Source organism: Epinephelus fuscoguttatus, linkage group LG21, assembly GCF_011397635.1.
Source record: "Epinephelus fuscoguttatus linkage group LG21, E.fuscoguttatus.final_Chr_v1".
NCBI lineage: Eukaryota > Metazoa > Chordata > Actinopteri > Perciformes > Serranidae > Epinephelus > Epinephelus fuscoguttatus.
Genome location: NC_064772.1, coordinates 25684565 through 25706637, shown reverse-complemented (window position 1 = coordinate 25706637; position 22073 = coordinate 25684565). Strand labels below are relative to the sequence as shown.

General features: G+C 40.8%; 2 protein-coding genes across 3 annotated transcripts; both read right to left on the bottom strand.

Annotated features, from left to right (window-relative positions):
- Positions 1–1835: 1835 nt before the first annotated feature.
- On the bottom strand, positions 1836–17054 carry hnf4g (hepatocyte nuclear factor 4, gamma). Of its 2 annotated transcripts, none has more exons than XM_049565400.1 (11): positions 16813–17054; positions 10993–11161; positions 10669–10763; positions 9908–10014; positions 9650–9799; positions 9137–9224; positions 8082–8234; positions 7246–7295; positions 6839–7025; positions 3626–3745; positions 1836–3118 (listed from the first exon to the last, which is right to left on the bottom strand). In XM_049565400.1, the coding sequence occupies exons 1-11, from the start codon at positions 16841–16843 to the stop codon at positions 2997–2999; spliced, it is 1272 nt and encodes a 423-aa protein (XP_049421357.1). In that variant the 5' UTR covers positions 16844–17054; the 3' UTR covers positions 1836–2996. The 2 variants fall into 2 exon arrangements, with proteins under 2 accessions (XP_049421357.1, XP_049421356.1); XM_049565399.1 differs by lacking the exon at positions 16813–17054 and adding an exon at positions 12332–12894.
- A 180-nt stretch (positions 17055–17234) lies between these two features.
- Positions 17235–20847, bottom strand: LOC125882155 (probable G-protein coupled receptor 141). The gene is made up of 2 exons (XM_049565856.1): positions 20649–20847; positions 17235–20104 (listed from the first exon to the last, which is right to left on the bottom strand). The coding sequence occupies exon 2, from the start codon at positions 20102–20104 to the stop codon at positions 19169–19171; it is 936 nt and encodes a 311-aa protein (XP_049421813.1). The 5' UTR covers positions 20649–20847; the 3' UTR covers positions 17235–19168.
- Between the last annotated feature and the right edge of the window lie 1226 nt (positions 20848–22073).

The following is a 22073-nucleotide window of genomic DNA, read 5'->3' as shown; positions in this document are numbered from 1 at the left end:
TATGATGCCCTTAAATTCATCAATGGATAGAAAAAGTGTTTCTAATTTCAGATCTTGTTGAAGATTGTTCCATGTCCAAGGTGCAGAGTAGGAGAATGCAGTTTTCCCCAGATGTGTTAAAACCTGGGGTACATTAAAAAGCAACAAATATGCAAACCGGAAGTTGAATAACTCGGTGATTTTAGTACAATTACTTCAGCAGGAGAATGCATATTTTAGCAGGTGAGTCTGGAGTAAACTAGAAAAAAAATAAGGACCTCTCTGATATGTTTAAGTTTTTAGGTTTTATATTACTTATTCAAAACAAAAATATGAGAAAGTAGATGATACACATAACTGACACCTGGCCCAAGCAGAAAATTAGAGTGCTTTCAAAATTAGAGCCTAAGTTAGCAAGTGAAACGTAGATGCAACTGTGTGATAATACAAGACAAAAATATTTCATATTCCTGTCCATCCTTTGCCCCTCCATCCCTATATCTCTTCGTCCCCTCTATTTCTCCCCCTCGTCGCCCTCCTCAGGTGAAGCAAGCGTCATACTGGTGTGTAATAGCGTGCTGTCAGTGTGGGCAGCGGTGAGGTGTGGGGAGGAGAGCGGTGCGTCTCAGATGAGATATGTGACTGGCATGCTAACACCCAGTTTTATCTGAGGGAGAGGAGAGAGGCAGGGCCCCCACATCTCCTTACTATAGGCCTTTGATTAAAGCTCCCTGCGTACACACACTTCCAAAAACACATACACAGAAGTGTACACACATGCACCCGTGCAGATTATAAATAAATTGCAGGTAGGAGCACACACACATACAGTATATATGCATACACACATCCTCCCATTGTTGGCTGTGTTGTTTTGACCTACGCCAGGTAGCTTGTCCATTATGAAGTTGATAGGAGGATTTGGCCATGTTGATTCTAGACAGCATCATCTCCTCTACCATAAATAACCTGAGTGTTTTCTCTGAGTCACACAACAATATACAGAGAATAAGAGCTCTCAGCTTTATCCCCCGGTCTCATCCACTGCACATAAACGCTCACACAAGCACACACACAAACCCCAAGACAATGATTGGGCGTGGACGGACGTAAACAAAATAACAGATTTAAAAGTACAGTTTGGCCCCAGTACAGCTCAGTTTCAGCTTATATTGTCGTTTTACAATCTAGTTTGGCTTTAGGGTTCGTCTCAAAGTATGTTTTCTCAGATGGACGGTGGGGGAAACTAGTTTGATTTTAGATGAGCAGCATCATCCAGCAGTGTGGTCTCAATAGCTTGCCAATAAAGCTTTGGATACACACTGCATACCCCTAACCAATGGAACTGCGGGGGAGCATGATGACTTCCATGACGGAAGTAATGGACAAACCACACTCAGTATTCTTGCATGTGGAGAGACCATATTGAAATACGTCCTGTCAATTTATCATCATTTGTCGGTCTATGTAGTTTTCCTTTCAGGATCAAATATGAAAAAATGCCAATTTCCTGTTTTTTCTTTTGTTTTGTTTTTTGGTTTGGCAATATCCATTGAAATGGTTTCTTATGGCTGCAGCAACAGTTCAATGTCCAATTGGAAATAAATTCCACTTTTCCCATTTGATACTTTACATTTTTATATTTAAAGAAAGGAAAATAAATGAATGAATGCATACTCATTTCATACAGTGAGGTACACAGATGCATACAACACTTACAATAAGAACAATAGTCCATTTACATTTGATACACTGTTGTAGTTCCTCTCTTGACAGCAAGAGGGCGCTACTGCACCATATCATACTTACTGTGTATGTGTCATGCATTTTCAGTTAATACACATTCAGTCAACTCATTTCAAAGACTCAAAATTGCATTTTAATCAATATACTGCACAGATTTAGAAATGTATACATTATCAACACAAATCAAAATACACAACTGATTTTGGAAATTAAATACAGCAAGACACTTTGACGATCTAAATATTTCCTATCATCCACTGGCTATATACAGTAAGATATTAAAACATTACAGTTCATCCACATTCTTTTTTGCATTTAACATGAAGTGTTTAGAAACTATTTTACAAATGAAGTTATTATTGTCATGTTGATCTTGGACACAAACGTGTGTGCCCCATTATTTTATTTTTAAGCTGCTTTATACATGTATATTAAGAATATATACAAGTCATTGTGTATGTGAGATGTATTCATGGTCAGGTATTAAATATAAACCATTTAATCTCTTTTTTTTCCCGCACAAATCCAGCTGCTGAAGTAGTTACTTCCTGTGTACACTGCATAATGTAATTTAATGTAGAAAATCTAAGTTCTGACAATCAGCAGCAACATTTCTGAAGATCTTTAGAACACAACAGCTGATCTTAGACCAGTTTACAGGTGTAATAGGTCCCACTGATGCATACTGTTCATACAAACAGTTTATGATTAAATAGTATTTTGTGCATTTACACATTATTATGACTGGATTGATATGCACATAAAGAAACATGAAGATGAAGGGGATGTTCTGCACATGTGCCCAATCAAGCAAGACATTAGTCAATAAAAAAAACTTCAAACAACGCAAATGTTAAAAATGGCTTTAACTTTTTTAACAGACTAATATCTAATTTTACAATTCCCATGATGCCTATGAGCCTTACTGACATTAAAGTGTTGTGAAACTCAGATACTGTGTTGAAAAACAGTGTATTGGTTTTAGGCGACCACAGAAATGCACAGCATGTTTTGTTAAACCCTAGTTTGGTGTTTCATTAGTTCACTGGATTTCAAAGTGACATATTGAAGTTTGAAAATGCTGCACACTGCAGCTTTAATTAGTTATTGTTGCAACACCACCAGGAGTCACGGGGGGTAGAGGCAGGGTAAAGTTTAACCACAGACACTGAACAGGGATTGCTTTCATAATCTTTGCATGACTTGGACGGTGAATAGAAGACGGGGAAACTGTGCCCATGTCAGCTTGTTTGACAGAGTGCAGGGAGAAGTCAGAGATCGGCCTGTGTGGAGGGCGTGGGGCTGGCTGGAGGACAAAGAGGCTGGGGAAAGTGTTTGTACTTCTCCGGGGCAGGACCCTGAGGGGGCGATGGGATGGGAGTGTCTGGAGAGGCTGCAGGGAGAGAGGCAGGGACACAGAGATATGCTACGTTTTGCAAATTAAAATGTTTTTGTGTAGGGAAAAAGGGTAATATTGTACATGTAAAGTCTGTAAAATGCATCGACTGTGGCCCATGGGAAATATTACACATAGCTGCTGCTTTATAGATACAGTTTCCATCAATCTTTTGTGGCCATTAGGAGGTGTAATACTGCCAAAAGCATTTTTTTTTTTTTAAATGAAAGCATACAATAGGCCAATACTCATCAATTCTTGTGAATGTTACATTTTTATGGATTTTTTTTTTCCTACATTCAGGACGCCTATTTATTCATTTCAAGTAAGTTAATAGAAACACATCTGGCACACACTTTTCTGACATTTCATTTGAAGCAATAAAATTGAACATCAACATTACTTTGATATTTTGTGTGGGCGTGTGTGTGTGTGTGTGTGTGTGTGTGTGTCAGAGGGCTTGTGCTTGTCTGAGAGAAAGCAGTTTGTGTGTGCAGCTCTTACCTATCTGTGCAGTATGAGTGACAGGCATGGTGCTGATGACGAGCGTGTGTCCTGTCAAAGGGTCCTGGGCCAGCTGGGTGTGTGCTGGGTGGTGCAGGTGTGTCTGCTCTGATGTAAAACCTGAACACATAACACAGTTTTTTGTATTATGTAGTTACAGCAGATATTTTTCTGCATCTTATTTAGACATTTTTTTTTATCAGGTGACATTTAGGGGCTCAAACATTTAAAAAAAAAAAAAAAAAAAAAAAAAGTATTTCTCTTGTGGAAGGATAGCCTGTTCATAAAACAGGGCTGTCTATGCAGCAGAAAGACGCAAATTGGTGCTATGTGACCAGAGAAAACCGAAGAAAAGAGCTATTAGATTTGCTTTCACTCAAGAAGCAGAAAACCTACAACTGCCAGAATTCACTGTGTTGCACTGGACCGAAAAACACTCTGCTGGTGGGTGACGTAATAAGAGATTGGCTAGTTTTCTATGAGAAGGTATGACTGTAGATGAAGCAGCTACATGTCCTGCCCACCACCTACATGACTCGCCCACCGTCAGCCCATGATTAGCCCCATTTGCTCCTTAGTTTGGAAGCAGAGGCCCTGCGGAAAATGCTTAAGTTAGGATTTAGCTAGCTGAGGTTTAGCTAGCTGAGGTGTTACAAGGGTTCAAGCAGCCGCCACGTCACAGGTTTGTCTTGTACAATTGGTGAGCGCAGTTTGTAGGGGGTGTGTCCTGTAGGCTTCAAACACAAAAGGGTGCCCCAGGAATGAGTCCAAAAACCCGGAAATGAGTTAGCATTCTAGCACTAATGGTTCCCTCGTCTCAGTCAATGGGTTTTTGGTTAGATGCCTGAAATAAGGTCTGTGATTCACACAACGTAAAATATGTCAGTAAATAACCCACTCATTTTTATTTGTCTTCAAAAAGGCAATTACTAACAAGTGACTGAATGAGACTATAGAATGCCATCACACTTAACTCAGCTTTAACGCCTTGTTGTGCTAGGGATGTTCATTTGTGAAGATTATCGTGCTGAACAAAATGTGTAAGTAGAATGAATGTTTCTTTGCCACAGAGCTTATTTTCTGCATTAATCCAAAATCCAATGGAAAAATCTCGTAGGCTTTTTGACGAGGGAACCAGTGTGATGCTAACTTTTGCGCAAGTCAACAGAAAAACGTCATCCCTGGGTTGCTCGGTCTGTTAGTCTCATTTAGCCATTTATTAGCAACCGTCTTTTTTAAGACACATAGAACCTTTAGCATGCACGAATGGGATATTCACAGATGTATTTAATGTCATAGAACAAAATGTGAAAGTCTCTTTCAGACTTTTATTTCAGGCATCTCACCAAAAAACCATTCAAGAAAGCTATTGACTTTGAGACGAGGGAACTGGGAGAGCAAAAAAGCTAACTCATTTTCAGGTTTTAGGACTCATTCTTGACTCAAAGTCAAGGAAGATCCTTGAACAGCTGAATTTCAAGGAGGCTACCTCATTGAATCCTACCGAAGGACTGTTGCAATGTCAAGAACCGTTTGAATTCTATCCAGGATTGAGTCCGCCCCTCTGAGAATTTTCAGCTATGTATGTGTGTATCCTCAGTGGACACAAAGTACCCATAACTCATTGTGCATGCACACCTGGGCTCTTGCTAGCCTGTTCGAATGTGTGTTCACCAAAGTCTTGCCTTATCGCTATAGGACCCGAATTGGAAGGACCAGTCCTACCAAGAAGGGAACAGGAACTAATATGGCTGACGGCTGACAACAAAGATGTCCAATTACAGTTAAATGGTATGCTTAATATGTTTTAAATATTTTTTAGGTGAGAAACAGGCAACATTTTGGATGAGAAATTGGCAATGCATTGACCACATTTTAGTTTATAATTGATCTGCACTGCCTGATTGTATCATGTGATCGAAGTTTTGTTTGAAAGAGACAGATAGGAGTGGGTCTCACTCTCAAAGCACTTCTATACTCTTTGTGTCCGTGGTGGCAGGTATACGAAAATCCATGTGTAGTTCAAAGAACAGTCCGCAGCCAGCAAAAATCCACTGGATGAAGCCAAACGATTTTAGCTGGGAGACGAGCAGGGAGATCGGGTGTTGGTAAGATGGATGGAAGTTTACCACAGTTCATTTACACATACTACTCACATTGTAATGATACAAGGCTGGTTAAAAATCTACAAAGTATGCCTTTAATGAATCGCTTCAAAACCCAGATATCCTCTTGCACATGGCTTTTCACCTAACAAGCCCTTATCAGATTAAAAAGAAGAATAGTTTTTCCCAACAGCGCTGGTATAAATCTGTGTTTTGGAACTTTTAATTAATTGAGTGAGCGAATTTTACAAATTTATGCAGAGTATATTTCAGACTGTGCCTTCAAAAGTGTATCGGCATACAGTAATTGCGTCAGGCCTGGTTTAAAAGCTGACAAATTTATGTAAGCAGCTCTGTGGCATGCTAAAATAACTCCTATTTGCTGAATTTTAATAAAATGTAAAAGGATGTCAATTCATTTTCTTAATTGTTTGGTTTAGTTGGTTTGTTTTTGGGTTTCTCACTGTATTCGTGTGTGTATCAGTTGTACATTCACATTACTAAATATAATATCTCAACCATATTTCAATAGAATTTTTTTTTTGTTATGTTAGTTCCACATTCTTACAGGATGCTGAAAAATAAAACACACACTACTCTTTCCGTACACTGTCTTCTAAGTCTGGTTGTCATATTCTGGGGTTGTTTTTAGCGTGTATGGAGAAAAAGTGGAGACATTTTTGGAGATGACTTAGTATTTTATTTCCATGCCTCATCTTGTGCTTGAGCTTGTCTGTCACGGCCCTGCTTAGAATATGTTTGATGCATTCTGCCTTTAACTACAGACTTCCTTATTCATACACATTTAGATGTGTTTGCAGATGTCACCCAGCAGCATCTCATGTAGCAAGTTGTCTATTTTGGCTTTGCCTAATGTGGATTATACAAAGTTATACCGTCTCTCAGCAAAATCCCTGACTTTTTGTTTATCGAGGAAAACTTTGTCGAGTATGTATACTTTTTTTTGTTTTTCACATTGCTTCATGCTTGTCCAGTTCCACACATTTATCACTGCATAGCTCCTCTGGAGCGTGCGGTGGTCTTGCTGAAGGTCACCCTATTTTTCTTTCTGTAGGTTTACAAGCACAGACACGGGGCCCAGTCTCACCTCCCAGCAGCATCTCATGCAGCAGGTTGTCTATCTTGGCCAGGCCACAGAGCTTAATGAACTGGAGCTGTTCGATCATCTGCCAGGTGATGCTCTGCAGGGTGGGCAGCAGGAGTAGGAGCTCTCCGAAACGACCCCTGGAGTCATACTGACGGTCATTAATGTAGTCTTCCAGACTCATCTGGACCTGCACAAACAAGGCAAAGTCAGTGTAAGCAAACTGCCCTTGTCCTTCCTCTGGAGATAGTATTACAAATGTGTTAAAAACTTAAAGTATAACACAGGCAGTTTAAAAATCAAGCTTAAGATGCTCATCCTTAACACTGTTAATTGGAAATTACAACAGAACATACTAGATCAGATCTGCAGCTCTGCAATAAGCTACAAGAGTCAAACGTTTGACCTACCTGTAGTCGAATGGCCTTGATCTTCGACGGGTCCCGCAAAGACTTTGCATCTGCAGATCGGGAGGCAAAGCGTGGAAGTGGGGGGTGGATTAACGGGGGGAGGGGTGGAGGATGGGATTGAAGGACAGGAGGGTGAGGAAAACAGAAAGATCAGGCATGGAATTGAGGATATGAGTGGAATTGATGGAATGATTATGGTCAGACTGGGGCATGAAGGTAATATGAGGGGATTTAGTGAAGGGGGAGGACAGGTAACAGAAGACGGGGGCAGGAATTGTGGTCACACGAGACCAAGGAGACGTTTAAAAAAAAAAAACGATGGAGGGATTGGGGGTCTAACTTTCAGGGGAAATGTAACCAGATGGATGGGATTGGCTGGGAATAGGGGGATCTGGGCAGAAATGGCAATGGGTATCGGACAAGGTATTATTAAAAAAAAAATTAGTTTGCCATTTCTACAATTTATTATTGTGAATTTTCTTTATATTTCTTGTTCCTTGTTTGTCTGGCCTTTTATCTTTAAAATGAGTGCATTACTTGACTGGAAACAAGACATTTGTGTCATTTATTAAGCTTTTATTGTCCATCTTGATGGGTCATTACATAATACCAACCCCTGTGCCAAGGTTATTACCAATGGAAATTCCTAATCTTGCCCAATCAGTGTCAGAAATTACATATACAGATTATAGTTCCTGAATGGAGAGGCAAGAGCAAGCTGCAAAAACTGGGTAACCTCTCATGCAGGAAGAGTGAACTTGTTTGTAGCATTTGTTATCAGCTGAACTTGACAAATCCCCTGATGGCTGAAAGTACTATAAGTTACTTTTTTTTACCTGGGTCAAAGAAGACGATTGCCTTGAGTGCTGCATATTCGTTTTCGTCTATTTGAATATCCTGGAAGGGCTGGACCAGCTCATCCAGCACTCGGTTGGCTACCTTATATATCTCCTGCTCAGGACTGTTCCTGTGGATCACACAGCCGTTACCTGCAGACACAGCGAGCATCAGTTAGTGCCAGTGTTGAACGGAGTTGAGGGGGAGGGTAAGGTATGTAGGTGGTGTATGGTGTGGAGCGCTGGAGTGGAAGGGCGAGGAGAATATGTTACGCCTTGAGAGAAAGAAAAGTTGGATCAGACTTTTGTCAAGTCTATTTAAGGGTTTCAGTCAAGGCTGATTTAGTGTATTGTGGACAGACCTGCCTACAGTATGATGTAGGTGCATGTCTAGGTAATGAGTAATGCTGTTTACAAGAGACACTTTTGAAGTCACAATGAAATAGAAACCTTTAGTTAATCATTGTCAGCTAACATAGCATTGGATCGGTGACACTTTACAATACAGTACATGAAATGTTATTAGTTAGTAAGGCAGGGGTGAGGAATGACCTGATAATTGACGAGATGTTCCTTAATAAATTTGGATCAAGGGGTATTAACATAACAGTGGGTTTCTAGGATACTACAGTAATGATTAGTTCAAGAACGCCCACTTTCATCATGAGTAGCCCTTCAAACTAGCAACAACTCATTAATTACCAATAATTTAATCATTACTTACACTTTCTTTGCCCCCTCCAAAGTAAAGTGGTGCATCATACTGAGTAGTTGCTAAGTAGTCCCTCATTACTTCATGATTATCTGACCGTTACAACCATTAAGATCTTCTTTATGGTCCGCCTCAGAGTGAATGCTGCTCACTGCTCGCTGCGCTGCTCACGAACGACTCGTTAATTATCAGGTTGGGCCAGATTTCCTTAGTTTCTACTCACATTATTGTGTATACTGTATTGTAAAGTGTTACGAAACTCATCAGTTGTCACACCTAAGTGCAGAACCACCTGATTACTCCCATGTATGAATGACATGCTGTTCTACTGGTGAGTTCATACCTAAGAGCAGGAAGTCCTTGAATGGCATTGACCTTTTGGCGACCCCGAGCAAAAGGTGTTCACCTGCATGAGCCCTGAGCAAACTCACCTGAAAACAAACACACACACACACACACACACACACACACACACACAGTTAAACAAAGAGCACAAACAATGCGACAGTGCCTCCCCACTTGCCCTTACATACATCACAAAGGAGCCATGTTTGTACTGCGGTCCAGTACACTATATTTAGTAGTCTCTCTGTAACACTCCACTTAATTATTGCTTTTAATATTCTTTCATCTCACAATGCATTTGGCTGATTAAAAAGAATCTTTCTTTTCATCCCAACTGAAAGTGCATTGATAGAATAAGCCATTTGTAAGAGCAGTGAGCACACTCATGTTATTAAACTGAAGTACTGAAGTCTGAGGTATTAGTTTAAATTTAGGACATGGGATTAAAATGTGCACAAGGATGACTTATTTCTATTCAAAGTTGAGCCGCCATGCGTCACAGCCGTGTTACCTGGTCGTCCAGTGGCAGTTCTCCAAATGCAGGAATGTACTTGGCCCATTCCACCAACACCAATAACTGCTGTCTCATAGAGTCACACACATCTCCGACAGTGGCGGACTTCTGCTCCGATATGTCTGGTATTCCAACTGGAGCGGTGATCTGGGGGGAGACAGGAAATGGTTTCTTGGGGTCACAATCTTGTGCAAGTAATTTAATCATGCACATGAAATGCTGCGTGAAAGAAAATATAATAAAAATGTATGTCACCTGTTGGGACAGGGATTCAGCTTGGGCCAAAATAGTTATGGGTGGCAAGTCTTGGGTGTCAGGGATATTTCTTCGGGAGCTGATCCGATCTCTCTCGTTCTGTACGGCTAAAAAGTAACAGTTAAAGTTACTGAGTGTGTGAAAGAGAAAGAACAACAAGACACTTCCTGTAGTTCCTTATTGTTCAAATCATCTAACTTTCAAAGTGGAATACATCAAGTCTCTCTCCTGGTTTAATGTTTGCAAGAATTTGCTTGAGTTGGTATTCATCAGTGTTGAGTTTTGGGTAGGAAAAGTCTTAAACACAATGGTGACGGCAGCCGCTAGGGCAGTTAATATTTAGGAAAATAGCCATGCAGGCTGGCATCAGCAAGAGGAGTCAAACGTTAACCAGTTGCAATCCAGAACAACATGTTTGAATAACACATGATTAGGTGCCATAAAACCCTGTGCCAAGGTTATACCCCTCATAAATACACACACACATACACAGACACACTAAGTAATCACCTATTTTATAGCTGAGACCATCTTGAAGCAGCTTTCAGATCCTCTGAAGACAGCCTCTCCTTAAGCACCACTAGTCTGAGGACTGTACGTTTGCCTCAGTGGACCAAAGTCATGGTATTTGTACATAAACTAACATAGTATTCACATTAGTTTGACTTTCTATTTTGTATTGCTACATGTGAACTTTGAGCAGTTTCCAGATGGGACGAAAACAAAACATGGTCCAGGAAGCAGACAGGAAGTTCCCCTACCTTCTTTCTTCATGCCAGCCCTGAAGCATTTGTTAAGTCTGCAGAACCGACACTGGTTCCTCTTATCTTTATCCACAATGCACTGTCTGCTGAACCTGCAATGAGTATACAATGACGTAAGTAGCCCTACAGAACAAGACATGATGACACAGTGTACTGTAACATAAAGTAGATCTGCACATGACCATACACATGTACAAGAGCATGTTTACATTCACGCGTATGCATGTTAAAACTGTTACAGTATCAATAATGTAAACGTGGCATGATTTTTTTTCTATGTATGTATGTGTGCTCATAAAGTATGTATTTTGCCATCTGTACCTGCAGGTGTAGACATGACTCTTGCGTATGGAGCGTCTGAAGAAGCCCTTGCAGCCGTCACAGCTGGAGGCTCCGTAGTGTTTCCCGGTGGCTTTGTCTCCGCAGATGGCACAGTTACTGCTGACCCCGTCTGCACCGACTTGCAGGCTCGGCTCTGTCGGCATGCTGTCTGAAACACAGAGGAGCACTCACACAGGTAAATGCACACAGTACAAAGACTGAAGCTTGCATACATCGGTATGGAGACAAACACACTGACAAACAGCGTCAGTGTGTTGCAGTAAACATTCAAAAATAGCTCAGTAGGACTGCCACTTCAATCGGCATGCATTTTAAACATCATTGTGTGTGTGTTTTTTTTTATTTTCACTACCATCTCCTCCTCATCATCAGCATCACCATCATTATTATTATCAGCAGTAGCAGCATTCTCGCCATAATCAAAACCATAATCATCATCACTGTGTGCATATTTAGCATCCGTTCAAAGGCTACCAAATAGAACACAATCATAGCATATGTAGGGGAAAACTGACGATACCCCCCCCCCCACCCCCCCCACCCCCCACCCACCACCACCACCATCACCACCACACACACACACACACACACACACACACACACACACACACACACACACACATCTCTCTAGGCAAGATGAGTCAATGTTCAACTAACTTTCTGTTCACACACTGAGGAGACATCAGCGTGCCAGTGAAACACCTTTATGACAACCTCTACCTAGCCTTTCTCTTTCCTCCACAGCTATCCTCTTACATATCTATATACATAACAGGCAAATAAGGAGGGAATTAACTGGATACACGCTCTGTTGGCCAACACCGAAATGTCATGACTTTCCCCACTGCTTAATTTAGCTTGTTATATAAAAACAGGTGCTTACTGATTTCCCTTTAGTCAAATAGCAGCTCATTTGCCTTCAGCGTCTCTCACTTCATCATTAAAGTTCTAATTGTACAAGCTAACAGTAGTTCTAGTCTACCTCTTTACCCATCTCTCTTGTACTGTAGACACCCCATCCCAAACCCTCCTTAAGGATGCATCATGCTAAACAGGACACAGCTCTTCTAATTTCTCTGTCCATTTTAAGGCATTTTGCAGGAGCCTACTTTATTGTGGGATATGTGTGAGTGAGATGCTTGTTGGTGTGTGTATTTGTGAGCTTATAAAGATGGAGTGTGCTACAATATCTGTCCACTGTCATGCCCTACGCTGAAAACACGTTTAGTGCGTCAATTAGTGTATGTCTTATTTGCTTATACATGGGTTTATGTGTGTGTGTGTGTGTGTGTGTGTGTAGGTGGCTACATGCACTTACCTCCTCCACAGAACACATCTGCATTCTCAAAGCCCAGCGTGCTGTATGAGGGATCCAGGCCTTCACAATAGTTTGCTACCTCCATGTCTAACAGAGACTTACTCTGAGGAGCAGAGGGATACTTCATTCCTGTTTCGGCTCAGTCTTCCTCACACCTTCTTCTTTTCTCTCTTAGCTTCCCTTCTCTTCTTAGTTCACTCTATCTCCTCTCCCCCTGTCTGCTGGTCTCTGCTTCATCTATTTCTTACAGCCATGACAAGGGAGATGCATGGCATAAAAGATCTATAATCCCATCTGATTGGGCCGGGGACAAGGAGAGGGGAGGAGCTGTGGCTGAGACTTCTCACCTTATTGCACATTACTTATCTGTCCTTCTCTCACACTTATCACAGGGATGAATAGATAATGGCGAAGGAGATATTTCCCCTCTCCCCCTCTGCGTATTTTTTTAAAAGGCAGATTTCATCAGATTTTGGGGGACGACTTGCACTTTAGGTGCACGTTGATGGGCTTCTGTGTGAGTGTATCTACACACACAGTGGGGGTTTGTTCCTATAGGCACATACATTTATGAACGTGTGTGTCAGTGTGTGTGTGTGTGTGTGTGTGTGTGTGTGTCCTTCCCAGGCTTCCTAATCTAATCAATAGTGGAGTAATAGCACCACCACCTCAGCAGATACAATCTATAAAGACACAAAGTGAAGTGGAAAACACTGATAACTTCCATTTACTCTTCCACAAACACACACCTCCAGTTTACACCAACCCTCATTCATAAAAGTTCATAAAACGTTATCTTACGTATTTCTTAATCAGCTGGTCATATTAACTTTTCAAATGGCGTTAACCTCACTGGCCACGCTGGTGTTTTTTTTACATGCGTTTCAGTGATTTGTTACAGGTTTCATTGCAGTTTTGCTTTCATTGTCTGTGACGTAATATCAGTAAATACCTACATTGGTCCTGCTGCTTAAGATGAATGAGAATTTTCAGACAAGGTAACACGCCGCTTAGTGTTTTCCTTTAAGACTGATGAGCCAATCTGCTGTGTAAAAGTATTAAATACTACCAACTCTATAGTTCTCACACTTAATTTAGCTCTCTTATTGTATAAACAGATCAAATTTCCTGAGAAATGCATGACTAAGTGAGGCAGGGGACATGTAAGTGAAAATCAAAAGCACAACTTAAGCAGTCATCCGTGAGCTGCATTCTCTTTCAGAGCAGGAATGCTGTAAACACCCTGTGATTTACCACCATAAACCAGTTAAAACGTCCCAACCCACCCATTTTACATTGAGAGTTTCATTGCACTAAATCTTATTGTGTGGCTTAAAGGTAATCAGTTTGGGGCATTGTGTGAGAGAGGGCTGTAAATGATAAGAGGCAGTGTTATGGGAGATTTGATGCCCTACATCAGTAATGAGCGAGCCAGTCAGCCAAGCACCTACAGTATATGAGCAGACATGGGGGTAATATATTGTCTCTGTGGGCTCGGTAAATGAGAATGCACATTATCACAGATTACTTACCGGACATAAAGAGGAAGAGCAATTAGTATCCAGTCGCAGGGTAATAACAGGCATCTTAGTTAATACACAGGGATGGAATAAAGGGGTGGAGTGACATGAGTGGAGAGAGATGGAGAGACAGAGAGGGGAGAGACGTGATAGAGAGATTACATTTTAACTAAGCGGTGAGGTCAGGCCTCCTGACTCATCAGCTTTGTGGAGAGTGAAGAAGAATTGACTCCTTACAATCACGTTCCCAATCACCTAACACATAAAAGGGCTGGCACAGTGCGCTGCAGCATGAGTGTGCCGGATTTAATTTATCATCACATCAGATATATGAAACTATATCTGAATTAATCGAGGATTAGGAAGTATAAACCTGACCTGAATGTAAGAAGAAAGTAGTGGATACACTGTCAGCCTATATACTGCATGTAAGTGTTTGGTTTTGTAAGAGGCTATTGTGTGAGATAGTTGGGTTTACCACAAGCAAAACTCACATGCAGGCAGCAGTTGTGTAAGGTAGTTATGACAGGCCCCAGTGCACGTCAGTTAGCTATGAAGCACACACACACACACACACACACATACACATACACATATACCAGCTGAACTGCTGCATTGCTGCAAGAAAGGGGGGATCTAATGTAAGGACCTTTGCCACCTCCTTCTCCTGTTTTTTCTTGCTGTCCCTTTAATGTTTGAGAGGCACAACTGCTCACTGGGTTTGCAGATGTGCTCAGCTTGTCAGTCTTGACAGATTTGGTGTCTAGACTAGCTACTGTATGTCGTATCGTCACATGATCCGTCAAATGATCGTTCCGCAGGTTCGCCTACAGAAACCTTGTTACAAGTTTTACTTCCTCTAGATATTCATGTTTGACCATTTCTCAACTCGAAACTGGGCAACATCAAGATACATAGCAAGCACTGCATATCTGTATATGACAAAAACACTCAAGAAAATATGAGATTATTAATTTGATTGTTTAATGGTCTATTTAAAGTTTTTATAGTTTATTTAGAATAATTTAAAATATAAAATAAAATTTAAAAAAATAAAATTAAAAATAAATAAAATTTAAAATAATTTTTTTTATTTAATTTCATTTCATTTCATTTTTATTTTTTTAAATGTAATTTTATTTTATTTTATTTTATTTTATTTCATGGGGACAGCTGCACCAGCAATTTTCATCTTTAGTCCCTGGGCAGCAAACAGAGAATAATTTCTCTGCTAAAAGACATTATCATATAAAAAAACACAATTACGAAATAGAACATATTCATGACACAGCGGCTTCAGCAATAACAATAGCAAGACAACACAACATCAAGTCATCGCAAAAACAACAAAACAACTACAACACAAGACGTGTTTGAGTTCATGCGAAATTATATCATTAGCATATTTAGCAAATGTAGCAATCTGAGTCACTCGCAATGGTTAGCTCTCCTCCCACCATACTGTTGCAGGGCCTGCTCTGTCCATAACCACCCCACCACCGGGCCCCACCACAACCGCACTGTCTAATGGCCCTGGTGGATGGTTACAATATCACAGGTAGAATCGAGCTCTTTTAGCCTCACCCTCCAATGTGAAGTGCAAAGACAACAAGCCGAGGAATTCAAATCTTTATTAGAGTAATAATGAGTGGCTTTGAACTTGTTCTTTCTACATTTAAAATACTTGACAAAGCACACACTCTTCTTGATTTATTTGTGTTAACTTTGTTCACTGCACTTATATACTGGAAACTTTGTCAGCCATGTTTTGGTGCAAACGTGCATCACAGTAAGACTTTATAGGTGCCTCAAGCCCCTTCTGCTTCACCCTATCTCCTGGCGATAAAACCGCAACCTAGAAGCCTATTTATGTTGGAATTTTATGTGTGCATATTGGTAAAAACACATGATTAACACATTCATAGAAGTACTTAGAACAATAAAAGCTGCTGTGACTTCTTCCGCTGAGAACCAAGCATGACGTCAGTGAGGGACCTTGCTTCCGCCTAGCAACCAAAAGCTCTTTGAAGCCATAAAACTCAGTGCTAAGAGGCCATCTCTGTGTGAACTGGCCATAATACTGTTGCCTCTATTTAGATTAGAGGTTTTGATTGTCCCAGATGATGTTCAGCCGCCCAACTGACACTAGTAAACCACTACTTCCTGATACCTGGACAACAGTAAAAAAAACTACACAGTGCAGTAGAATATTATCAACAGCTCTCTGCCATGACCGTAACAAAGCTTCACCATTGCAACCTTCACAAGTGCTAATTTAAGTGCTGTTGTTTTGAGTGCAATATATTATACAATTAGATGTCTGGGGGCGGGAATGTCAATATCCAATCATAGTGAATTATACAAACAATTTATTTTAAACATTTTGGAAATATATGTACATATATATACTGTTATTTTTTATGTACTTTCACATTGGTAGTGCATCACAGGAGAAAAACACAACTGTATTACCATCTTCCTGCTTAGCAAACCTGCTGCAACACAGTTATAGATGACGTCCTTGTACAGGTGAAATAGGTTATCACATGATCTTTACAGCACAACATGTGTGACAAAGTGAGTCTACCTTATCTGTTCTCACAAAATGCTGTCTGCCTACACAGGGCCGAGAACACTATCTCAGACAAAACACACGCACACACAAAATCTACAACCCCTTACTGTAAATATATATTCTACAGTTAAAAAGAACACCAGCCTTCCTCACGGGACACATGAAAGCAGTTAAAGTGTGTGTGAATGGGGAGCACTGCCACCATTACCACCAAAATACAAACCACGTGATTTAGCAGAACATGTTACCAAACTTCCCTGAGAAACTGCGAAAAGGTACACTTCACTTCCTCTGCAAAAGAAGCAGCTTACCTAACAATTTCCACAGTCGGTGTGGATATGTTGTATTTCAGTGACAATGTACTTCACAGGAGGACTTTGACTTACCTGTGTTTCTGTTTCCGTGTGGGATGTGCATTTATCCAGGTGTACCGTTGTACTCCGGCAGTTAGCAGCCCCTCAGTGCGACATTAGTGACACCGAGAACAGGAAAAATGGTGGGTTCGACGACATTAAAAGGGAAGGTTGAAGAGCTGAACGGCCTATAATTCATGGAGCGACACATTGGATGGCGCCACCATAGCCCTGTCATTAGATCGATTTACTAAACAAACTCAAAGTAGGGTGGGGATGTTAAACAGTAACCCAGAGCCATAAAAACCAAAAGGAAAGGATCACCAGGTGTGCGTGTTTGTGTGCATGTGTGTATATCAGCCGGGGCCTCTGACACCACCTCCGAGGGCAGGAGGTAAAAGATTCAAGAGGGTCGAGGTAATGTTTCACAAAATAATGGTAAAAAAGTAACAATTTTAGACATTTATTTCACTCCAGCTATGCACACAGGGGTTAAGTGTTAGCAAATATGGTAAAATATATTTATCTTTGTATTTCCACTCGCGTATTTCATATGAAGTCACACTTTGTAAGAAACATGAAGAAACTTACAGTAAAGACCATTAGCATAATCTAGCATTACAAATGTTAAGCTTGAGGCCTGTGTAGTATATCCAAAGACCAGCAGATGGCAAGAGTTCATTCATTTTGAAAAAGTAAAGGACAGTTTCCAGACATGTCACATTCTTTCATAAATAGAAACACAGTTTAAAAGGTGCCTTGATAGCCTGGTAGGAGGTTAAGACACACACTACATTGGCCTTTACTACATCATGTCACACCTCTCTCAACTATCACTACAACTTTCTCAACAACTTTCAGCTATCAAATAAAGGCAAACATTATTATAATAATTTAAATAAGTACAACACAGTTTAATAAGTCACATCACAAAAAAAAAAAAAATGCAGATGAAACAACTGGTAGGATTAAAGGATCAGTGTGTAAGGTTTAGGGGGATTTAGTGGCATCTAGTGGTGAGGATTATGTATTGCAACCAGCTGAAACTTCTCCTTATTAGAATTCCTTCAGTGTTCATTGTTCTGAATTATCCATAAGTGTCTTCCTCTCCAAAACAGATGATTTAAACCAGTCAGAACACTGAATAAAGCAGGTTCACAATACAAATCAGTGTTTCTCCTAGGCTGTTTGGCATGCTAGAGAAAGGCCGCTAGCCCAGCACCTGATAATGTGCGCTCACCTTTTTCTTCGATAACTCAAGATCCAGGGACCAGTTGCACAAAACACTTTCAGTTTGCTCCTTAAGGCCTAATTTCTCCTTAGCCGAGGGACTCACACAGTTACACAGAATCCCTTAAAAGGTTTTCTTAGTAAAGGAAAAATGTTAATTTGCTTATTGCGCCGAAAGAGATTGTTTTTTGGCTTGCACTCACACTTGTGATGCCTGTTATCGTCTCACTAAGTTGGCTTATAGTTAGGTAGTGAAAAAAAATGCAGAAGAACAGAAGACAAGGAAACCATATTGGTCAGAGGAGGAAATAAATGTAGTTCTGGGGGAAAGCAATTATAGCAAGCACAAATACCAGGAAACAGAAAACGATTATAGGAAGAAACGGCAAGAAAAATAAATTCAGTCACACCTATAGTGTAAAATCTGTTGGGTTCAACTGGTCGCAGAACACTATTCTCAGGGTGTGTTAGGTATTTTCAATCATCAACATAAACTCGGTCATGTTGCAGTTAAGATAGAGTCAAAGGTACCTTAAGTTTTTTTTAACCTCGCTTCGGTTGCTAAGTTCTTTCGTGCAACGGTCTAAGACGATTCCTTAAGTATAAGACCAAGACAAGGAGAAAACCATAAATACTTAAGTGAACATTTTAAGTAAACCTTGAGACGAAAACTTGAAGGATAACTTTGGTATTTTTCAACCTGGGCCCTATTTCCCCATGTGTATGTATGATTCATAGGTACAACTCGTTTTAAAATTGTGAGGTAGGTATGGGGGCAAGTGCGTCCTGTATAAGTTTGCGCATTAAAAGTGCTTTTTTTTCGCCACTGACCGGTTCAGATCGCCAGTGCTACCTCTAATCACAGTGACCAACGTGAAAACATACAGGGCTACTGTAGAAACATACAGGTGCAACATGGTGATCTTCGTAGACAAGGATCCGCTCCCTATGTAGATATAAACAGCTCATTCTAAGGTAACGAAAACACACTCATTATAATATATGTAATTTCTGCCAATGCATCCCCCTAAATCCTACACACTGACCCTGTAATGAAGCAAATCTCTTACTAGAAACTCATAATGCAATGATGAACAGCAAAGTGAAATGAAGTTACAAATTAAAAGCAACCCCCCGACACACATGCTACCAACAGCTGTCAGATAGCCTTTCCAGGGTAACACATGTAGCAAGTTCTCCTTCCCAAAAAGGTGAGCATGTCCAAACAGTTGAAAGTGGTCAGACTTAGAAACACCTCGTTGACATCCTGCAGTTCGAGCTGTTCTAAGTACTTCAGTCGGAATATGTGGTAAGGGATGAAGCAGACCACCATGATGAGAGCAAAGCACAAACTCTTCAGCTGAGCCCCGAAGTCCTGCTGAGAGGTGCATCCCTCGTGGTGCTTCCTGTATAAAACCCTCAAGACATTGGCTTGGAAGGCTGTCAGCACTGTGGCCACCACTATGATGAGTGTGCTTATGATGTAGTTCACCACCTTGGCAGAAGACTTTATGTTGTTCCCGAACTGGAAGCAGCGTGTGGTATTGCTATTGTTCAGCCCCTGAGCCTTGCCATAGGAAAAATGGATTATGCACGGGACTGTGATAAGCACCACCAGCCACAGCACAGCACTGCCGACAAGCGCATGCATCTTCTGGAGGGACGCCACCCGGTCGTCTCTGTGGTAGAACGACATCAGGCGCGTGATGAGGATGATCACGTAGAAGACGAAAGACATGTACATGTGGATGTGGATCATGCTGCTGACCACTTTACACCACCCGAAGCCCAGGTTCCACTGATAAGTAGCGTAGTAGTAAATCCTGAAGGGCACAGTGAGAAGGAAGACGAAGTGGGCGAAGATCAGGTTGAGTACGGCGATGGAGGTGATGGATGTCGTGCTGGACTTCATGATGTGCATCATCAGGCTCAGGCTGATGGTGCCGCTGAGCAGAACCACGGAGTAGATGGCCAGGAGGGCTGGGTGGTACTTTGGAGGATCATCCAACAGTTTTGAGCCACTGGATACGGGGTTTGAGGTCATCATGGAGCTCATGGCCGAGGATAGTGTGCTTTGGGTTACTGTGGAATCCATCTTACGTAGAGAAAGAAAGGGACAGATACAAGAGAGAGAAAAGGGGAGAGTTTTTTCTTATCCGCACAGAGATGTCATGTACTTTACAGACTGTGAAGCTCCTAGAGGCAAATTTGTGGTTTGTGATATCGAGCTATATATGTAAAGCTGACTCAACTTAACAAAAATAAAGAAAAGCCAGAGAAGCTCTTAGACACAACACCACATTGTATTTACAGTCTTGAATGTTAAGATATTTTGCTCATATTTAAATACACATATAATACATAATCCAGATGAGGAAATGAACCAAAGTATAAATTTAGTTTGACATACTTCGGGGCGCTACAACATATTATCAGTTTAACAGGAAACAGAACTAAATACAAACTAAATAAAACTAAAATATTGAAAGTAATGATTTAAATTTATTTTAAAAATTACAGTATTTAAATATCATTAAGTATAGAAATAAATATATCACTCACAGAATTCTCATTACCACAGTGGAAACTGCATCAATAATGACCTTAAAGTTAAAGCAGAGGATTTACAGTAAACTTACCTTTTGGTTCTAGGAGGAACTGCCCGCTGAGTGCTCTTGTGTGAGAAAATAAGGCATTAAAGGATGTGTGTGTCCTTTACATTGAAACGCATTATCTCCAGCAAGCAGTCGTTCACAATGTGTCAGCCGTGTCTGAGAAAGTTATGTCTGTATGCTTGTGCGTGCCTGTGTGTGTGTGTGTGTGTGTGTGTGCCAACTTAGTGTGGAAGTTAAGGTTATGCAAATGAACTGTGCATTTGTGTGTGCTTAAACCAGAAACCACAGTCCAGTTTTGCATGGTGTGTGTGTGTGTGTGTGTGTGTGTGTGTGTGTGTGTGAGTGAGTGTGTACTGTGTGTATTTGTTTGTGCACACATGTTGTCAGAAACAGGAGGCGATTGCACACCACAGAGAGCTGGCTGCTTCCTCCTTCTGATCGCCCCTCTACACACGCCCGTTATTTTGTGTCTGCAGTATTCACCTAAGTACAGATCATCAGATTGTGATGTGGAGGTGACACAGACATAGAGTTGATAGGAGGAGTAGAGGCAAGGGGTGCTTTGGTGCATGATTGCAGATGTGTCTTTACATTTATACCATGATGTAACCAGCATAAAGAATATGCCTGTTTAGGAATAAACACTTAAACATGCACTACACTGTTTAAGCAGAAGAATTCTTCCAAGCAAGAAAAAATATGCCGATTTCATTGATGCACAGCAACGCCAACGCCTATAGCTCCTTCTGCATTCTGTTTTTCGATATCAAAAACAAGAAGTTCAGCTTTTGTCTTATCTTTTACCTTTAATTACCAGGTTCATTTAGATCTCTTGTGACTCAGTCTTTATCAGTGCAACAAACACTAATTAACATTGTAATAATTTCAAAAAAAAGGTTACCCAGGCTTACTAGACACTCACAGCTCCTAGACTGCTCTTAAACTATTGCAGCAACATCAAGGGCAGAGGTCTACACACCCTGGAGTCAATGCATTGGCTATTTCAAAAGAGAAGAAGTGAGAGAGGATGTGGTAATGTGAGCTGTGATGGTGACAAATGTGTTAATCTTCCATGAACATCAACAAGTTATATCAGGCATAAACTGTGACTTTAGCTTTTGACTTCGCAGGCCTTTGAGTCTGCAATGGAGCAGAAATGCATTTTATTTATTCGCATATTAGGGAAACACCTCACTGCATTTCCTGACAGAGGGAAGCAAAGGAAAGCCCCTTGTGACGAGCAGCAGAGCAACTTTTTAAAAATTTAAAAACCAAAGGCTTTTTTGCACATATCAACATTCTTAAATACAATCCTAGTGTGCACCTGTACTCTTAACTTCCCAGATTTTCGAAGCCGAGCCCATGGCAACAGCTTCTCTGACGTGCAAACACAGAGCACAATAACTACACTTGTTCCTAGTTTAATTCTGTCAATGGTTGCAGTAAGTA

Bases quoted from the DNA above. Each gene is read 5' to 3' on its own strand.
- hnf4g (XM_049565399.1), bottom strand. From the start codon at position 12,458: ATGAAGTATCCCTCTGCTCCTCAGAGTAAGTCTCTGTTAGACATGGAG. The intron at 10,764-10,992 runs GTACAGATGGCA...TACTCATTGCAG, and splicing joins AGTCATGTCTACACCTGCAG to GTTCAGCAGACAGTGCATTG. The intron at 3,746-6,838 runs GTGAGACTGGGC...TTATGTGTTCAG, and splicing joins GCATGAGATGCTGCTGGGAG to GTTTTACATCAGAGCAGACA.
- LOC125882155 (XM_049565856.1), bottom strand. From the start codon at position 20,104: ATGGATTCCACAGTAACCCAAAGCACACTATCCTCGGCCATGAGCTCC.